General features: G+C 44.7%; 2 protein-coding genes across 5 annotated transcripts in view; both read right to left on the bottom strand.

The window, feature by feature from the left end:
- Window positions 1-3,080, bottom strand: part of LOC105496255 (ER degradation enhancing alpha-mannosidase like protein 2) — a 39,661-nt gene extending 36,581 nt beyond the window's left edge. The window contains exons 1-3 of one of the 2 annotated variants that reach the window (XM_071079468.1): window positions 2,895-3,080; window positions 2,555-2,665; window positions 429-468 (exon numbers count right to left, since the gene is read on the bottom strand). In XM_071079468.1, coding sequence (XP_070935569.1) covers window positions 429-468; window positions 2,555-2,665; window positions 2,895-3,001 — 258 coding nt within the window. In that variant the 5' untranslated portion in view covers window positions 3,002-3,080. The remainder of the gene's footprint in view (window positions 1-428; window positions 469-2,554; window positions 2,666-2,894) is intronic. The other variant, XM_071079469.1, reaches the window with a different exon arrangement.
- Window positions 3,081-3,416: 336 nt separating this feature from the next.
- LOC105496256 (MMP24 opposite strand) overlaps window positions 3,417-21,027 on the bottom strand; it is a 134,878-nt gene continuing 117,267 nt past the window's right edge. For all 3 annotated transcript variants that reach the window (XR_011613394.1, XR_011613395.1, XR_011613398.1), the window contains 2 exons: window positions 20,202-20,286; window positions 3,417-7,195 (listed from right to left, as the gene is read on the bottom strand). The gene's annotated coding sequence lies outside the window, so the exon portion shown is untranslated. The remainder of the gene's footprint in view (window positions 7,196-20,201; window positions 20,287-21,027) is intronic.

Here is a 21,027-nt window from a genome sequence, read left to right as displayed (position 1 = left end):
TCTCGAACCCCTGACCTCAGGTGATCTGCCTGCCTCAGCCTTCCAAAGTGCTGGGATCACAGGTGTGAGCCACCGTGCTCAACCTGATATCCTTTTATTATCATTGAACATGGCTCCTAGAATGTAAGCCTCTGAAAACAGGAGGATGTCAAAGTCTCTGTATCCTCCACAGAGTTATACAAGCCTATTACAAGTCTCCATACATAACAGGTCCTCTATAAATGTTTGCTAAATAAATGAATCTGCATAAGTTGTAGTTCATTTTTCCCTATGTAGCTAGGCAACTGCAGCGGACAGTTCAGAATCATGAGATGCAAATAAAAGGCCTAGGAAAGGAATTCATTTTTCACCCACAGTCAAGCTGCCAAAAGAGGAAGGATGTTGGTTATGTAACGGTGGAAAGGAAAAGAAACAGACGAGATACTTACCAGCAAGGTGTCCAGTGCGTCAATTAGAGTCAGAGAAAAACTGCAAAAGGACAGAAATCCCAGCCGCTTAGTAAGAAAATCAAATACCAGACATTATGGCTGCCCTAGATCTGATCCCCTTAAAAGTAAATGAGGCAAAGTAATGCCTCTGCCTGTCCCACTTACAGTCACAACAGAGAAACCACAGTGAAAATCGCAGGGATCCTCTAACCCACTTAATGCACCTGGGAGGATTGGCTGATGTAGCTCCATTGTAATTAAATACATCACCTATATTCTGGCATTCTCCTCTACCATTGGGAGGCAGTATACGATTGTAGCTTAAAGCACAGGCTTTTCACCGATTTTCACATCTAGGAATTTACCCCACAGTGAACAGCTATTTGACAGTGTTCATGGCAGTATTGTTTAGAACAGCAAGAGGCTGGAAAGAACCCAACTGTCTGCCCATTAATGGGTGATTAAACTGTGTTATAAACAGTGCAAAACTATGAAGTTATCAAAAAGATTGTCATCAAGACTTCTATGTGCTGATGGAAAGATATTCGAATTGTTTTTAATGAAAAAGACAGGGTGGTTTAGTATGTTTCCATCTGTGTTTCAAAAAGACATACTTACTGACAGAAAGCAGATCAGAAATTGTTAGGGTCAGTGGTGGTGCAGGGATGAACTATAAAGGGTCACAAGGGAGCTTTTTAAGATAACAGAAGTGTTTCATATCTTGACTGTGATGGTGGTCACTATGCACTTAAAACGAGCGTAGGTCAGGCATGGTGGCTCATGCCTGTAATCCCCCAGCACTTTGGGAGGCCGAGGTGGGTGGATCACCTTAGGTCAGGAGTTCAAGACCAGCCTGGCCAAATGGCAAAACCCCATCTCCACAAAAAAATTATCCAGGTGTGGTGGTGGGCTCCTATAATCCCAACTACCTGGGAGGCTGAGGCAGGAGAATCGCTTGAAGCCAGGAGGCGGAGGTTGCAGTGAGCCAAGATCACACCATTGCACGCCAGCCTGGGAAACAACAAACTCCATCTCAAAAAACAAAAAGAGTATACTTTATTATATGTAAATTATGCCTTTAAGAAGTTCATTTTAAAAAGATACACATATACACATCTATATGTATAATGGCACAAACCAAGAATATTTCTGGAGAGATATGAAGGAAAGTTAATAGTTGGAATTCTAGGGTATGGGAGATATTTATTGTACATAATTTTTTACCACTTGAATTTGCCATTTGTATTTACTTTGTTGCAACTTAAAAAAATAAAAACCATCACAAGTTTTGAGTTTAATTTCTCTCGACCTTAGCACATTCGTGTGTAAAACAGGGATAATGGCACCTAACTCGTATGGGGTATTAAGATAATTAAAGGAGATGACACAGTAAAATGTTTAGCACAGTGTTCAATCAATGCCAGCTTCAGCTAATGCAATGATTCTTCACTCAGCAAGGAATAAGCCAGTGAATTCCAGCTCTCATAGATTTTTATTCTAGTGGGAAGGAGAAAGACACACCAGTAGATAAGTGAAAATGAGAGTATCAAAGAGAAGTGCTACAAAGAAAATAAAACAGGTAACTTGTGAGAGTGACTTAAAAGGGAGTCGTGGGTCGTTAGGGAAGCGGATGCTGAGGAGGTGACTACTGAGCTGAGATCTGAATGACAAGCAGCAGCCAGTTATGGGAGGAAAACCGGGAGAGTGTATTTCAGGCACAGGGAACACCAACTACAAACAGTTAAGTTTTAGGAGTGTCACACTCCTTCCTCGAGCTGAATGCCCACCTGCACAATGAAAGGGTTGGGTTTTCTAATTCTTGGAGCCCTTCCACGGTTTCTTGTTACTCCAGAAATTGCCTATGTCCCCACAGCTGGTGCCTGTTACTGCTGGCGCTGAGCCCAGTGATCCAGCCCACCCGGCTAATCCAGGACTTTTTTTTCACTGAGGGAGGCTAAATGGATCCTGGAGGTGATAGCAAGAATTGGAGGGAGCGCGGTTGTAGCTCATCTGGGGGCTTTCCGGTGCCGGTGAGGAGACCATGAAGCCAGCAGCCCCAGTTGACCCGCCCGCCTAGGCCCGGAGAGTCAGACCCTGGCCGCCCCTTGCCCCTCCGCTCGCACTACCTGCCCCAGGTGTCGTGCCCGTCACAGGTGAGAGGTCGTAGCTCATCGAAGGGAAAGGCATTCTCCAGGTAGCTGTCGTAGGCGTGGTAGAACATGGCCTTGACTCGCTCCCTGGGCGTGGGACGAGAAATCAGGCATGGGGCCAGAACACAAAAACAAGCAGGGGAAGAACAAGATACAGGGCGGAAAGTGGGAATCACTAGCTGATTTCTGCCTGGGACCTAGCGGCGGGGTCCGAGCAAGTCGGGGTAGGAGACCTGGGATGGACAGAAAGGGAAGGGACCCGGTTCGCGCATCCCATTCCCCAACTGCGAAAGGGCGGGAACCTGGCCTCCTTCACCTGTAGTGGGCGGGATCTGGCGCGGAGCCGTCGGGACCTGGCGCACCATGGTGCAGAGGCAGCAGCGCGCACAGGAGGCCAAGCGAGATGAGCAGCCGGAAAGGCATAGAGCTCGTGTCCTCTCAGCGCCGCCGCCGCAGCAGCAGCCACTGCAACCAGCTCATCCTGGGAGCTGCAGCGGGTTCTTCCGGGGACCCGCGCCACTGCGCCTGCGCGCTGAGAAATCAGCCTCTCACTTCCGGACTACAAGCCCCGGAATGCAATGGGCAGCGAAACGTGGCCGAAGAGCAACTTGGGATATACGGTTTCGGAAACACTGATCAACGTGTCTTAAAGACAGTGGCTGTTGTTACTACTGTTATTAATTAATGTTTTAATAATAACAGCTAGCGTGCATTGAGCACTTATTGTGTACTAGTACTGTACGGAGCATTTAAAATGCATTCTATCATATTTGTTTCAACAACCTTATTAAGCATGAAGGCTGGGTAAACATGAGAAATGTTCAGCCTCTACCATTATTATGTAGCAGAAGGAGCCGCAGACAAAACTCCTCAGACGCCGGATTAAAGAAGGAAGGAGCTTTAATCGGCTGGGAGCGTGGGCTGACTCAAGTCTCAAAAACCGAGCTCCCTGAGTGAGCAATTCCTGTCTCTTTTAAGAGCTTACAACTCTAAGGAGGTCCGCCTGAGAGGGTCGTGATTGATTGAGGAAGCAGTGGGTATGTGCCTAGGGGCTGCATGCACCGGTAATCAGAAGGGAACAGAACAGGACAGGGATTTTTACAATGCTTTTCCATACAATGTCTGGAATCTATAGATAATATAACCGGTTAGTTCAGGGCTGGATCTTTAATTACCAGGCCTGGAATGCAGCGCTGGGCTGACTACTGATTTAACTTCTGTCTTTAACTCCTACTTTTTATTTGAGGCAGAAATTGGGCATAAGATAATATGAGGGGTGGTCTGCTCCGCTATTTAGGGATATTAAGCTTCCCAAACCAGTTACTTGTTGATTGTATAAGATACAACTCACATTTATTTGTCCAAAACTTCCCTTTTTTTTTTTTTTTTAAATCTCTTGCATTTTCTGATGCTGTCACTCTTGAGGTTTCCTGAAATCCCTTCAGTTCTAGAAATTCATGACATTTCTTTCCTTCCACTTTGGGATGTGGTTACACAATCACGGTCCCTTCAGTCTCCATCTCAAACCGGAAGCTTACCCCTATCAGCCCTGTAGAATGTCTTAGGTAAGAATGAATACCTTGGTCAGGCGCGGTGGCCCAAGCCTGTAATCCCAGCACTTTGGGAGGTTGAGGCGGGTGGATCACCTAAGGTTAAGAGATCGAAACCAGCCTGGCCAACATGGTGAAACCCCGTCTTTCCTAAAAATACGAAAATTAGCCAGGCATGGTGGTGGGTGCCTGTAATCCCAGCTACTGGGGAGGCTGAGGCAGGAGAATCGCTTGAAACTGGAAGGCAGAGGTTGCAGTGTGCCAGGATCGCACCACTGCACTCCAGCCTGGGCAAAAGAGCAAAACTCCATCTCAAAAAAAAAAAAAAAGAAAGAAAAAAGAATGACTACTCTGGAGCACTATAGCTTTCAGGAGGTTTGTGATCCATTTCTCCATTTCCCTTATTCCCAAGTTTCTCAAGTTTGGTCAGCACCTTAGACCACAGCAACACCCATGACTTTGGTCAGTGTGACATGCAGTAGAACCAACCCTGAATTTGAAGTCAGATCTAGGCTCCAGTTAATTACAACTCTGTCACTCATCTATAACCTGTGTATGTGACCCTCTCCTCTGGGGCTAGCATCCTTGTCTATAAATAATGAGGTGTTTGAACAAATGGATCTTTGAGATCATTTTCGGTCTAGCTTTCTATGATTCTAGGATTGGCTATCTCCTATTTGCTGAAAAAGGCACATGGAAGTGGTAGCTCAGTTTGTTGAGCCGGAGTGCAGCCAGGCTTGGTCTCCTTTGGTCCCACATCTATCCCTGAAAACATCCCCCAAGTAAGTGTCTCAAAATGCCATCCATTGATAGAATTAAATCCCTGACAACCCAGAGAGATTGAGGTGATATAGCCTAGAGGCTAAAAGTATGGGCTTTATATTTGGGCAGACCTGAGTTGGAGTACTAGCTTCATCACCTGTTAGGATATGACCCTGCCAGTTTTTCTCTGAGCCTCAGTTATCTCATCTGTATAATAGGAATAGTATTAGTACCTACTTAATAGGATTGTGAGGATTTGGTGAGCTATTGCATGTAAAGCACCTGGCATCATGTCTGGCAGAAGAGACACTCAGTAAATATTAGGATGTTTTTATTTTTTATTTATTTATTTTTTGAGATGGAGTTTCATTCTTGTCGCCCAGGCTGGAGTGCAATGGTGTGATCTCAGCTCGCTGCAACCTCTGCCTTCTGGGTTCAAGCGATTCTCCTGCCTCAGCTTCTGGAGTAGCTGGGATTACAGGCGCCTGCCACTGCACCCAGCTAATTTTTATATTTTTAGTAGAGACAGGGTTTCGCCATGTTGGCAAGGCTGGTCTTGAACTCCTGATCTCAGGTAATCCACCCCACCTCGGCCTCCCAAAGTGTTGGGATTACAGGCGTGAGCCACCGCACCCAGCCTAGGATGTTTTTAGAAACTCTTCTTGGGGCTTCCAGATAGAAGGGAAAGGAGACCTCAGTAAGCTGAAACCTGGATAACAACACAGGAGCACTGTATTCGTTTCCTGTGATTCTTCCAACCAATTACCACAAACCAAGTGGCTTAAAGCAACAGAAATTTATTCTCTTGCAGTTTGGGAGGTCAGGAGCCTGAAATCAATTTCACTAGGCTAAAATTAAGTTCTTGACAGGGCCACACCCACTCCAAAGTCTCTAGGGGAGAATCCGTCCCTTGCTCTCTAGATTCTCCTGAATGCTCGCATTCCTTGGCTTATGGTTGTATCACTCTAGTATCTGCCCGTGTCTTCATATATCCTTCTCTGTGGATGTGTCACATCTTCTTCTGCTTTTCTCTTATAAGGACGTTTATAATTGCATTTAGCACCCCCCCATCCCCCCCACCCCCAGATAATACAGGATAAAACTCCCATTCCAAGATTTTTAACTTAATCACGTCTGGAAAAAAAAAAAAGAAAAAAGAAACACCCCTTTTCCAAATAGAGAAACATTTACAGTTTCCAGAGATTAGGACCTGGACTTTAGGGGGCTGTTTCCAGTCTAGCACAGGAACTAAATATTTTTCAGACCTGGGCCTTGCCCTGTTATGAAACTCACCTTCTCCATATTATAAATCCTATAGCTTATTTTTTTTGTCTCCCATTCAAAATTCTAGTGTAGATAAAACTTTTGCAGGAAGGGTGGGTTCAGGTTGCCTGGATTTGGTAACGATAGGTCTCTCTTTATGAGCAAGACTGAAACACTCACGATTTTCCTTTATATTCTTTTTCTAGCTTGATGTCATTTTCCACACTGTCACTGAACAAATAAAACCATGACTTAGGTTTTCACAATTCATGTGACTAATTTCATAGTTCTCTAATGAGAATAAAAAACTTGTTTTACCCTCTGGAAAGTGTCAGAACTCTTCTTCCTCTCACTCTGTGTTTATAATATTGGATTCCAGAAGGTTATGACCCACCAGTGAAATGTCACACTTGAGCATTTACTTGTGAAGAGACTCAGGGTAAGTTGCCTACCTCTCTGAGCCTCAATTTCCTATTGTAAAATACAGAAATTGATGATGCCATAAAGGAATTCTGGGAATTAAATGAGATAATGAAAGTGAAAATTCTCAGCACAATGACTGGTATATATTAAGTTCTTGATACATATTAATTCTCTTCCCTGCCTTCCCAACTCTTCCTTTTTTTAAAGCAGAGCAACTGGTTCCATTTACTGAGCATCTGCCCCTAGTCATCCAAGGCGTTATAGGCAATAGTTCCTACCCTCAAAAGTCTGAGGCACAGTGCTGAGCATATAACTAAGATTCCAAAATAATCAAGTCATAGGCCTTTCCCTTGAAGTGCTTGCAATTTTGTTAGAAGGGGAAGATGTCAATTGGAGAATACTTGGAATCATAGGGTGTTCAAGTCTTCCCTGTGGGTGAATAGAGTTTGGAGGGAGCTCAGATGACATCAGTATCTGAGGCCAATGTCCTTGGACAATGTTCAGTGGAACAAGACTTTGACTGGTCGTCAGAAACTCTTGGTCTTGTTACTTGTTTATCCACTATCTCTGTGTGATCTCGGGCAAGTCATTTTCCCTTTTGGGGACTCAGTTTCCATATCTGGAAGATGAAAGAGTGACTATCAGCACAAGGAAAATATTAACAGATCCATACAGAGTTATTGCAAAAAATCAGAAAACAGAATTCAACACACATCAACTGCAGAAATTTCCCCCCGAGAAACATCCATGAAGCAGAATAAAACAGTGCGACAGCATCCCAAACGGAATCTGACTATTTGCCAACAAAATAAGAAAGGAGGGGGATGGGGAGGGGGACAAGAAGATGGAGAAGGAAAAATTGTCACATGTATTGATAATAGCTAACATTTACATAGCAATTAATATGTTCTTTGTACTTTACATCCATCAACCATTAATCCTTACCACAACCCTCTGAGAAAGTGTCATTATCACCATTTTATAAACCAAAAACCTGAAGCACAGATTCTAAGAACTGAAGGGAGATTTAGCAACTTAATCAATGTCTCATACCGAGTAAGTAGAAGAGTCAAGGTTTGGATCCAAACAGCCTATACTCTAACGCATTAATGAAAATAATGACAAATATATAAATAAAAGGCCAATATAGAATTTAACAATGGAGATCTGGTGAACTGCTACAGAGGCCTCTAGCTTCAGCTTCATGTGGTTTTAGGGTCAACATTTCCTTCCCTTTTGCTGGAAAATTAGAGGGAAAAGCTCAATTCCCTGAAGTTGGAAGCCAAGGCATTTTAGATCCCCTTTGGCCAAATACACTTGACCTCTTTCAGCAGGGGAGAATCATTTTTCCAGCATCTGAAGGTCATTTGGTTCTCCCAACTCCCAAAGCCGGGGTTGCATACTACATACTTTTGACTTGCCAAAAAATAAGTTTATCCCTGGGAAATTTCCCATCTGTTGCTTTGTAGAAATGCTTGAACTTCTGTGTGCAGCATGTCTAAACATTTAGATCAATGACTCCCTGGTTAGAGTCCCAGACCTCGCTATTTTTTTTTTTTTTTTCTTTTTGAGATGAGAGTTTTGCTTTTGTCACCCAGGCTAGAGTGCAGTGGCGTGATCTCAGCTCACCGCAACCTCTGCCTCCCGGGTTCAAGCGATTCTCCTGCCTCAGCCTCCCGAGTAGCTGGGATTACAGGCATGCGTCACCATACCTGGCTAATTTTTATATTTTTGGTAGAGACAGCGTTTCACCATGTTGGCCAGCCTGGTCTCAAACTCCTGACCTCAGGTGATCCACCCACCTCGGCCTCCCAAAGTGTTGAGATGACAGGCATGAGCCACCGTGCCTGGCCTTATGCTTTTATTCTCAATTTATTTTTATTCTTTTTGAGATAGGGTCTCACTCGGTTACCTAGGCATGATCACCACTCACTTCAGCTTCGACCTCCCAGGCTCAAGTGATCTTTCCACCTCAGCCTCCCAATCAGCTGGGACCACAGATACGTGACACTATGCCCAGTTAATTTTTAATTTTTTGTAGAGACAAAGTCTCGCTGTATTGCCCAGGCCAGTCTTGAACTCCTGGGCTCAAGCAATCCTACCGCCTTGGTCTCCCAAAGTGTAGAGATTACAGGCATGAGCCACCACACCTGGCCTCAGACCACGTTTTTATTATGCTTATGTTGGAAGTGAACTCAGACCTGTAGCTAAATCTGCCACGGAATTGTGCACTTCAAAATGGTTAAGATGGTAAGTTGTATCACATGTATTTTGTCACAATTTCTTAAAAATTAAAAAGTGAGGCTGGGCACAGTGGCTCAAGCCTATAATTCCAACACTTTGGGAGGCTGAGGTGGGCAGATTGCTTGAGCCCAGGAATTTGAGACCAGCTTGGGCAACATGGCAAAACCCTGTCACTACAAAAAAAAAGAAAAAAAAAATTAGCAGGGTGTAGTGGCATGTGTCCCTAATCAAAGCTACTCAGGAGGCTGAGGAGGGAGGATCACCCTCCCACCTCAGCCTAAATGGAATGGAATAAATGGAATGTGATACAACAAAATTATTTATTATTATTATTATTATTATTATTATTATTATTATTATTATTATGTCTGCTGCCCTTTTGAAATACACAATTCTGGCAGAGTGCAGTGGTTCACGCCTGTAATCCCAGCACTTTGGGAGGCCGAGGTGGGCAGATCACCTGAGGTCAGGAGTTCAAGAGCAGCCTGGCCGACAAACCCCATCTCTTCTAAAAATACAAAAATTAGCTGGGTGTGTTGGCGAATGCCTGTAATCTCAGCTACTCGGGAGGCTGAGGCATGAGAATTGCTAGAACCTGGGAGGTGGAGGTTGCAGTGAGCCGAGATCATGCCACTGCACTCCAGCCAGGGCGACAGAGCAAGACTATGTCTCAAAGAAAAAAAAAAGAAAGAAAAGAAAAGAAAAAGAAATACCCAATTCTTTCACAGAAAATATATTCTTATTTGCTGGCGGGGAAAGGGATGGTTGGTAGATGGGAAAAGGGTGCTTTCTTTGCTGATATCCAAAGCGGACACTTTCTCTGCCTATTTGATGATACAAAACTAGCCCTACCACACCAGGCTAAGGGAGAGAAGAGGATCTGTGTCCCACAGAATTCCCCCATTAGCCTACCTGCCCCATAGCCCCCTAACTCTGCTGCTAATCAATTGTGCCAGGTCAGGAAGAAGGAAACTAGAGGGAAAGAAGAAGCCTAATAGATTGAAAATCCCCTCAGCAAACATTTATTGAGAGCCTTATAATGGTTAGTGTCTACTGAATTAAACTTACTAGTGTTAAGAAAAATTATCTGAAACATGTTACTAAGGTAAAAAGATGATCATGTGGCCAGGTGCGGTGGCTCAAGCCTGTAATCCCAGCACTTTGGGAGGCCGAGACGGGCGGATCACGAGGTCAGGAGATCGAGACCATCCTGGCTAACACGGTGAAACCCCGTCTCTACTAAAAAATACAAAAAACTAGCCGGGCGAGGTGGCGGGCGCCTGTAGTCCCAGCTACTTGGGAGGCTGAGGCAGGAGAATGGCGTAAACCTGGGAGGCAGAGCTTGCAGTGAGCTGAGATCCAGCCACTGCACTCCAGCCTGGGCGACAGAGCGAGACTCCTTCTCAAAAAAAAAAAAAAAAAAAAAAGATGATTGTGTGACTTTTTGCTGTCATGATAAAGCATTGACTAGCAAGTCTACTTATCATCTATCCCTGAAGAGAAACGTGACACTATTTACATAATTAATTAGGGCCCAGACATTGTACAATTCTATAAAGTAATAAGATGTAACACTTTCCTTTCCTGTGTAGTAGAGAAGATAATCCCAAAGGTTATGATACTACTACTCTGTAGGACATTAACCCATTTAGTATTTAATTTAGCAATCTTACTTCAATATTTTTCTTTTCCATTGACTATAAAAATTCCAGTTCTTTTTTCTTTCTTTTGAGACAGGGTCTCACATTGTTGCCCAGGCTGGAGTGCAGTGGTTCGAACACGGCTCACTACAGTCTTGACCTCCCACATCCCAGGCTCAAGTGATCTTGCCTCAGTCCCTCAAGTAGCTGGGACTACATGCATGTGCCACCATGCCCAGCTAATTTTTGTATCTTTTCATATAGACAGGGTTTTGCCATGTTGTGCAGGCTGGTCTGGAACTCCTGGCTAAGCAATCCACCCACCTTGGCCTCCCAAAGTGCTGGGATTACAGGTGTAATCCCACTGTGCCCAGCCCAAACTCTAGTTCTTATATTCTGTTTTGAACTGGCTTTGTCATCCTGCTAGTCCCCTCATTAATGAGTTAAATGAAACTCTGACCCATGCTCACTGTCTATTTCAATGAGAATTGTGGAGGTTTTTTTGTTTTTGTTTTTGGTTTTTTTTTGAGACAGAGTCTCACTCTGTTGCCCAGGCTGGAGTGCAGTGGTGTGATCTTGGCTTACTGCCTCCGGGGTTCAAATTATTCTTTTGCCTCAGCCTCCCAAGTAGCTGGGAATACAGGCACCCACCACCATTCCCAGCTAATTTTTGTATTTTTAGTAGAGATGGGGTTTCATCATGTTGGCCAGACTGGTCTCGAACTCCTGACCTCAAGTGATCCACCCACTTCAGCCTCCCAAAGTGCTGGGATTTACAGGAGTGAGCCACTGCGCCTGGCCAATAATTACATTTTTAACATGCTGATAATTATCCCTGACACTAAGTGTCAGACCCTGGATTAAGTAATTTATAGATCCATGAAACTCCTTTGAGATAGTTTTTTTGTCCCCATTTTCCAGATGAGAAAGTGAAGGCACAAAAAGATAAAAGAATTTTGTCAGTGCCAGTTTTGTGCCAGGAGCTTTACTAAGATACAGTTTTTTCTCCTTCCCTGGGAGTCCTGTTTATCTAATCATTGATTAAAAAAAAATCTATTGAGCACTTATGATGTGCCAAATACTCTGCTAAGGTGGTAATATAGAACTTTAAAACACATTCTCTGCCCTCTTATGGCTTTTGGTGTGGAAGACAGATGCATAAATAGACAATTATCATTTAAAGAAGTAAAGGAGGAAAACTCTCCAAACCTATTCTGGTTTGGGGGCTGCCTGCAAAAAAAATTAATTAATTAATTAATTAATTATTTTTAAAAAAATAAAAAAAACTAAGGGAAAGAGAGGGCTCCAGTAGAACAGAGGCAACATCTAACCCTGGCTTGTGGACATGAAGTCAGGGAAGGCTTCCTGTAGTAGGTGACACCTGAGTATTCTAATAGGAATTAGTAGGGCTGAAGAAGGTGGTGGGAAGAACCTCAATTCAAAATTTTGATTCTTTTGTGTATTAGGAAAGGCTCTTCTTCTGACTCCTGCTTACCTCCTCATATCACTTCTTCCTTCCTATCACCTACTCCTATTTGGCCATACTTAAGTATTACTGCCTTCTCAAGTACTTTCTCCTTTCCTATTATATTCTTTTGTACCTTCTTCACCCTGTACTTGAAACAACTTTTTCCTCATCCCTACTTGCCACTTAGGCATTATCGGGGTTTTTTGTTGCTGTTGTTTTTGTTTGTTTGTTTTTGAGACAGGGTCTTGCTCTGTCACCCAGGATGGAGTCCAGTGGTGCACTGCAGTCTCAGCCTCCTGGGCTCAAGTGATCCTCCCACCTCAGCCTCCCGAGTTGCTGGGACTACAGGCACGCATCACCATGCCTGGCTAATTTTTGTATTTTTTCAGAGCCCAGACGAACTCCTGGGCTCAAGCAATCCTCCTGCCTCAGCCTCCCAACGTGCTGGGATTACAGGTGTGAGCCACTGTACCCAGCCTGAAAAGCATTCCTTTTTAAACCAGGAAAATGGCAAGAATATTCTCTTATATTCTCTATCACTTTTTTTTTTTTTTTTGGAGACAAGAGTCTTGCTCTGTTGCCCAGGCTAGAGTGCAGTGGCACGATCTCGGCTCACTGCAGCCTCTGCCTCTTGGGTTCAAACGATTCTCCTGCCTCAGCCTCCTGAGTAGCTGGGATTATAGGCATTCACCACCACACCCGGCTAATTTTTGTATTTTTAGTACAGATGGGGTTTCACCATATTGGCCAGGCTGATTTCAAACTCCTGGCTTCAAGTGATCCACCCACCTCAGACTGCCAAAATGGTGGGATTTCAGGCGTGAGCCACTGTGCCTGGCCTTCTATTACTATTTCTGTTAAACATTGTACTAGAGGTTATAGCCAGAACAATAAGTTAAAAAGAAACAAACATAAAAATTAAAAAAGAATAAATAATCTGCATTATCTATTGGTGCTATGATTATGCATGTAGAACATCTAAAAGAGTCTAAAAATAATTATTATAACAAACAAGTTTATTAAGATTGCTAGACACAAAACTAATGCAACAAAATCATCAGTACTTCTATATGCTGAGAATAAGCAGTTAGACCATGAGATTTTAAAAATATATTATTTGCAATAATATTTTTAAAATATGAAGAACTTGGCTGGGTGCAGTGGCTCATGCCTGTAATCCCAGCACTTTGGGAGGCCAAGGTGGGCAGATCACTTGAGGTCAGGAGTTCGAGACCAGTCTGGCCAACATGGTGAAACCCTGTCTCTACCAAAAATATAATTAGCCTAGTGTGGTGGTGTGTGCCTTTAACCCCAGCTACTCTGGAGGCTGAGGCAGGAAAATCGCTTGAATCTGGGAGGTGGAAGTTGCAGTGAGCCAAGACTGTGCTACTGCACTTCAGCCTGGGCAACAGAGCAAGACTCTGTCTCAAAATATATACATATATATGTGTATATGAAGAGCTTATAGGGGAAAATTTAACAGAGGATGGGCCATATGTTCAGAGAGAAAATCATAAAACTCTGAGAGATATCAAAGAAGCTGTAAACAAAATATACCGTATCATGCACTGGATGATTCAATATTGTGAAGATATCAATTATTCCCAGTCATTTACATGCTAAATGCAATACCAACCAAAATTTCATCAACTTGATAAAAAAGATTCCAAAATTTAGGTGTAGACGTTCAAATATTCAAAAATAGCCAAGACACTCTTGAAGAACAAAGAGGGAAGACTTGATCTACAAGAAATAAAGACATTATGAAATAATATTAATTGAGGGCCGGGCACTGTGGCTCACGCCTGTAATGTCAGCACTTTGGGAGGCCGAGGCGGGTGGATCACCTGAGGTCAGGAGTTCGCGACCAGCCTGACCAACATGGAGAAACCCCGTCTCTACTAAAAACACAAAATTAGCCAGGCATGGTGGCGCATGCCTGTATTCCCAGCTACTTGGGAGGCTGAGGCAAGAGAATCACTTGAACCTGGGAAGCGGAGGTTGTGATGAGCTGAGATTGCGCCATTGCACTCCAGCCTGGGCAACAAGAGTGAAACTCCATCTCAAAAAAAAAACATTAAAAAAAAAAAAGAAATAATACTAATTGAGATAATGAGCATTGGTGCAGGGTGAGACAACTGGGCCACTGAAACAGAATAGACATATTTACTATAAGTCAGAGATACCACTGCAGATCAGTAAGGAAAGGCCAACTTTTGATAACTGGTTCTGGGACAGTGGATATCCATTAAAAGAAACTAATCTTGGCCAGGCGCGGTGGCTCAAGCCTGTAATACCAGCACTTTGGGAGGCCGAGACGGGCGGATCACAAGGTCAGGAGATCGAGACCATCCTGGCTAACACGGTGAAACCCCGTCTCTACTGAAAAAAAATACAAAAAACTAGCCGAGTGAGGTGGCGGGCACCTGTAGTCCCAGCCACTTGGGAGGCTGAGGCAGGAGAACGGTGTGAACCCGGGAGGCAGAGCTTGCAGTGAGCTGAGATCCAGCCACTGCACTCCAGCCTGGGTGATAGAGCGAGACTCCATCTCAAAAAAAAAAAAAAAAAAAAAAAAAAAAAACCTAATCTTGACCTCTACTTCATATCATGCCTCAAGGTGAAAGACAAAACTAAAAAGCTTTGAACATAAACAGAATATCTTCATGACCTTGGGGGTAGGGAAGGGTTGCTTAAATAAGGCACAAAAAGTACAAACCATAAAAGAATAAGTTGATAAATATAACCACCTTAAAATTAGGAACTTTTGTTTATCTGAAGACATGATAAAGAAAGTGCAAAGGGGCTGGGTGCGGTGGCTCATGCCTGTAATCCCAGCACTTTGGGAGGCTGAGGTGGGAGGATCACTTGAGCCCAGAAGTTTGAGACCAGTCTGGGCAGCATAGCAAGACCTCATCTCTACAAAAATAAGTTAAAAAAAAAAAAAAAAAAAACCTGCGAGGGTAAAACCACCTACTCAAGCCTCAGCCATGGCGGACACCCTTCGACACCTAGGTGGCATAGCCTGCTACACCCCTAGGTTCCTTGGTATAGCCTATTTCTCCTAGGCTACAAACCTGTAGAGCATGTTACTATACTGAATACTTTAAGCAATTGTAACACAACGGAAGTATTTGTGTATCTTAAGAAATCTAGGACTTGCTGGCAAGATGGCCGAATAGGAACAGCTCCGATCTGCGGCTCCCAGTGAGACTGATGCAGAAGGTGGGTGAGGTACCCGGTTTATCTCATTGGGACTGGTTGGGCAGTGGGTGCAGCCCACGGAGGGCAAGCTGAAGCAGGGTGGGGCATCACCTCACCCAGGAAGTACAAGGGGTCGGGGGATATCCCCCGCTAGTCAAGGGAAGCTGTGAGGGACTGTACCCTGAGGAACGGTGCACTCAAGCCCAGATATTGCGCTTTTCCCAAGATCTTCACAACCTGTAGACCAGGAGATTCCCTCTGGTGCCTACGCCACCAGGGCCCTGGGTTTCAAGCACAAAACTGGGCAGCCATTTGGGCAGACACCGAGTTAGCTGCTGCAGGAGTTTTTTTTTTTTTTTTTATACCCCAGTGGCACCTGGAACACCAACGAGACAGAATCGTTCACTCCGCAGGCTGGGAGCGGTGGCTCACGCCTATAATCCCAGCACTTTGGGAGGCCGAGGTGGGCGGATCATGAGGTCAGGAGGTCGAGACCAGCCTGGCCAACATGGTGAAACCCCGTCTCTACTAAAAATGTAAAAATTAGCCGGGCGTGGAGACGCGCACCTGTAATCCCAGCTATTCGGGAGGCTGGGTCAGGAGAATCGCTTGAACCCGGGAGGCAGGGGTTGCAGTGAGCAGAGAGGGCGCCACTGCACTCCAGCCTGGGCCACAGGGCGAGACTCAGTCTCAAAAAAAAAAAAAAAACCAGAATCGTTCACTCTGCTGGAAAAGGGGCTGAAGCCAGAGAGCCAAGTGGTCTGGCTCGGTGGGTCCCACCCCCACAGAGCTCAGCAAGCTAAGATCCACTGGCTTGAAATTCTCACTGCCAGCACAGCAGTCTGAGGTCGACCTGGGAGGCTTGAGCTTGGTAGTGGGAGGGGTGTCCGCCATTGCTGAGGCTTGAGTAGGTGGTTTTACCCTCACAGTGTAAACAAAGCCGCAGGGAAGTTCAAACTGGGCGGAGCCCACCACAGCTCAGCAAGGTTGCTATGGCCAGATTGCCTATCTAGATTCCTCTCCTCTGGGCAGGGCATCTCTGAAAAAAAAGGCAGCAGCCCCAGTCAGGAACTTATAGATAAAATCCCTGGCCTGCACGGTGGCTCACGCCTGTAATCCCAGCACTTTGGGAGGCCGAGACGGGTGGAGCATTTGAAGTCAGGAGTTTGAGACTAGCCTGACTAACATGGTGAAACCCCATCTCTACTAAAATACAAAGAAAATTAGCCAGGCGTGGTGGCAGATGCCTGTAATCCCAGCTACTTGGGAGGCTGAGGGAGGAGAATTGCTTGAAGCCAGGAGGTGGAGGTTGCAGTAAGCCGAGATTGTGCCATTGCACTCCAGCCTGGGTGACAGAGTGCAATGTCTCAAAAAAAAAAAAAAAAAAAAAAAAAAAAAAAACTCCCTGGGACAGAGCACCTGGGGGAAGGGGTGGCTTGGGCACGGCTTCAGCAGACTTAAACATCCCTGCCTGATGGCTCTGAAGAGAACTCCCAGGACAACATTTGAGCTCTGATAAGGGTCAGACTGCCTCCTCAAGTGGGTCCCTGACCCCTATGTATCCTGACTGGGAGACACCTCCCATAGGGACCAACAGACACCTCATGCAGGAGAGCTCTTGCTGGCATCTGATGGATGCCCCTCTGGGACGAAGCTTCCAGAGGAAGGAACAGGCAGCAGTCTTTGCTGTTCTGCAGTCTCCAGTGGTGATATCCAGGAAAACAGGCTCTGGAGTGGACCTCCAGCAAACTCCAGCAGACTTGGAGTAGAGGGGCCTGACAGCTAGAAGGAAAACTAACAAACAGAAAGGAATAACATCAACATTAACAAAAAGGACGTCCACTCAGAGACCCCATCCGAAAGTCACCAACATCAGAGACCAAAAGTAGAGAAACCAACGCAAAAGGGCTGAAAAATTCCAAAAACCAGAATGCCTCTTCTCCTCCAAAGGATCACAACTCCTTGCGAGCAAGGGAACAAAACTGGACAGAGAATGAGTTTGACGAATTGACAGAAGTAGGCTTCAGAAGGTGGGTAATAACAAACTCCTCTGAGCTAAAGGAGCATGTTCTAACCCAATGCCAGGAAGCTAAGAACCTTGAAAAGAGGTTAGATGAATTGCTGACCAGAATAATCAGTTTAGAGAAGAACATAAATGACCTGATGGAGCTGAAAAACACAGCACGAGAACTTCGTGAAGCATATGCAAGTATCAATAGCCGAATTGATCAAGAAGAAGAAAGGATAACAGAGATTGAAGATCAACTTAATGAAATAGAGAAGACAAGATTAGAGAAAAAAGAATGAAAAGAAACAAACAAAACCTCCAAGAAATATGGGACTATGGCTGGGCACGGTGGCTCAAGGCTGTAATCCCAGCACTTTGGGAGGCCGAGACAGGCAGATCACGAGGTCAGGAGATCGAGACCATCCTGGCTAACACGGTGAAACCCCATCTCTACTAAAAAGTACAAAAAACTAGCTGGGCGAGGTGGCCAGCACCTGTAGTCCCAGCTACTTGGGAGGCTGAGGCAGGAGAATGGTGTGAACCCGGGAGGCGGAGCTTGCAGTGAGCTGAGATCCGGCCACTGCACTCCAGCCTGGGCGACAGAGCGAGACTCCATCTCAAAAAATATATATATATATGGGACTATGTGAAAAGACCAAATCTACGTTTGATTGGTGTACCTGAAAGTGACAGGGAGAATGGAATCAAGTTGGAAAACACTCTTCAGGATATTATCCAGGAGAACGTCCCCAACCTAGCAAGAGAGGCCAACATTCAAATTCAGGAAATGCAGAGAACACCACAAAATCAATGTGCAAAAATTACAAGCATTCCTATACAGACAAACAGAGCCAAATCATGAGTGAACTCCCCTTCACAATTGCTACAAAGAGAACAAAATACATAGGAATACAACTTACAAGGGATGTGAAAGACCTCTTCAAGGAGAATAACCACTGCTCAAGGAAATAAGAGAGAACAAAAATAAATGGAAAAACATTCCATGCTCATGGATAGGAAGAATCAATATAGTGAAAATGGCCATACTGCCCAAAGTAATTTATAGATTCAATGCTATTCCCATCAAGCTACCATTGACTTCCTTCACAGAATTGGAAAAAACTACTTTAAATTTCCTATGGAACCCAAAAAGAGCCCGCATAGCCAAGACCTTCCTAAGCCAAAAGAACAAAGCTGGAGGCATCACGCTACCTGACTTCAAACTATATTACAAGGCTACAGTGACCAAAACAGTATGGTACTGGTACCAAAATAGAGATATGGACCAAATGGAACAGAACAGAGCCCTCAGAAATAATACCACACATCTACAACCATCTGATCTTTGACAAACCTGAAAAAATAAGAAATGGGGAAAGGATCCCCTATTTAATAAACGGTGCTGGGAAAACTGGCTAGCCATATATAGAAAGCTGAAACTGGATCCCTTCCTTACACCTTATACAAAAATTAACTCAAGATGGATTAAAGACTTAAATGTTGGACCTAAAACTATAAAAAACCTAGATGAAAACTTAGCAATACCATTCAGGACATAGGCACGGGCAAGGACTTCGTGTCTAAAACACCAAAAGCAATGGCAACAAAAGCCAAAATTGACAAATGGGATCTAATTAAACTAAAGGGCTTCTGCACAACAAAAGAAACTATCATCAGAGTGAACAGGCAACCTACAGAATAGGAGAAAATGTTTGCAATCTATCCACCTGACAAAGGGCTAATATCCAGAATCTACAAAGAACTTAAACAAATTTACAAGAAAAAAACAACGAGAACACATGGACACAGTGAGGGGAACATCACACACTGGGGTCTGTCAGGGGGTGGGGAGCTAGGGGAGGGATAGCATTAGGAGAAATACCTAATGTAGATGACGGGTTGATGGATGCAGCAAACCACCCTGACAAGTGTATACCTGCGTAACAAACCTGCACGTTCTGCATATGTACCCCAGAACTTAAAGTATAATAAAAATTAAAAAAAGAAATCTAAACATAGAAAAGGTACAGTAAAAATATGGTATAGTCGATTTTAAAAGGTATACCTGTAGAGTGTGTACTTCATGAATGGAGCTTGAAGGACTTGATGTTGCTCTGAGTGGGTCAGTGAGTGAGTGGTGAGCAAATGTGACGGCCTAAGACATTACCGTACACTACTGTAGACTTTATCAACACTGTTCACTTAGGCTGCACTAAATTTATGCAAAAATATTTTTCTTTCTTCAATAATAAATTAACCTTAGCTTACTGTAAAAAAAAAAAAATGTGAAAAGGTAATATTTATGTGTTCTGTGTTCAGGAAACCAGGAGGAATGGATTTTGCTGAAACTGGAATACATGGGTAGATAAGGCTAGAGAGATAGGCAGGAGCCAAGCCAACAATACCAGGCTACCACCAATTGCTGGGGTAGGCAAGAGCAGGCATCATCCTGGGTGTTTGGAGCTTCTTTTCATGTTCCCTAAGTTGGGGTGTGTTGGGGGGGATGATACAGGGAGAAATTCTGATTAAGACTTACATCTAGGCCGGGCGCGGTGGCTCAAGCCTGTAATCCCAGCACTTTGGGAGGCCGAGACGGGCGGATCACGAGGTCAGGAGATCGAGACCATCCTGACTAACACGGTGAAACCCCATCTCTACTAAAAAATACAAAAAACTAGCCGGGCGTGGTGGCGGGCGCCTGTAGTCCCAGCTACTCGGGAGGCTGAGTCAGGAGAATGGCGTCAACCCGGGAGGCGGAGCTTGCAGTGAGCTGAGATCCGGCCACTGCACTCCAGCCTGAACGGCAGAGCGAGACTCCGTCTCAAAAAAAAAAAAAAAAAAAAAAAAAAAGACTTACATCTATTCCTTTGCCTTCTTTTCAAGAAGTCATACTTAATGTCCGTCCCTCCTGGACAGGGTCTGTTCTGTTTGCTGCTGAGCTCCTTTCTTATCTCTCTCACCTACTGAACATATACTGTGTTCTGGGAGCTTTGAATGCATCATCTTGTTTATCCTCATGAGATGGTCTAATAATGAAGAAAGCATGTTTTGGCATTCAACTCACCTGGGTGTGAGTCCCAGGTCTGCCTTTTACCAGCTGGATGTCTTTGAGCAGCTCAGTTCACTGTTCTGTGCTTCTGTGTCCTCATCTGCAAAATGGGAATGATGGCTATTTCTTCAGATTGCCCTCCCTCCCTTTTTTTCTCTCCCTCCCTCCCTTCCTTCCTTCCTCCCTCCCTCCTTCCCCCCTCCTTCTCTCCTTTCTTCTTTCTCTTTCTTTCTTTCTCTTTCTTTCTTTCTCTTTCTCTCTTTTTCTTCTTTCCTTCTTTCTTTTTTCTCCTTCCTTCCCTCCTTCCTTCCTTCCTTCCTTTCTTCCTTCCTTCCTCTCTCTCTCTCTGTCTGTCTTTCAACAGGGTCTTGCTATATTACCCAGGCTGGTCTCAAACTCCTGGACTCAGGCAATCCTCCCAGCTTGGCCTCCCAAAGTGCTAGGATTACAGGCCTGAGCACCTGGCCCGGACTTTCTTCAGACTTTTCACAGGGTACTAGTGAGAAAAAAATACATGGACTCTGCTTACTTAATACTGTGACTGGCACATTACAAGCTCTTCGCAAACGTTATTGCTATTATTCCACATCCTAAGGGGGAAGTGCCTTTGAAGGGTCCACGCTCTTTTGTTACCCAAATTGGGCCAGGTTGCTTAAACTGCCGTTCTCCAGTAGCTAAAAACGGGTGGGAGAGCCTGGTCCTCTGAAGTCCAGCTGGGCACACAGCCAGTCCCTGGCCCGTCCCTGCTCCTGCTGCCCTGGCAAGGCCTCCCTTACCCACTGGGGCTACACCAGCACTGGCCCCGGCTCAGCTTCCTGTCTCCCTTATCTTCCTCCAGCAT

This window comes from Macaca nemestrina, chromosome 15, assembly GCF_043159975.1.
Source record: "Macaca nemestrina isolate mMacNem1 chromosome 15, mMacNem.hap1, whole genome shotgun sequence".
Taxonomy (NCBI): domain Eukaryota; kingdom Metazoa; phylum Chordata; class Mammalia; order Primates; family Cercopithecidae; genus Macaca; species Macaca nemestrina.
This window is presented reverse-complemented; position numbering and strand designations above follow the sequence as displayed.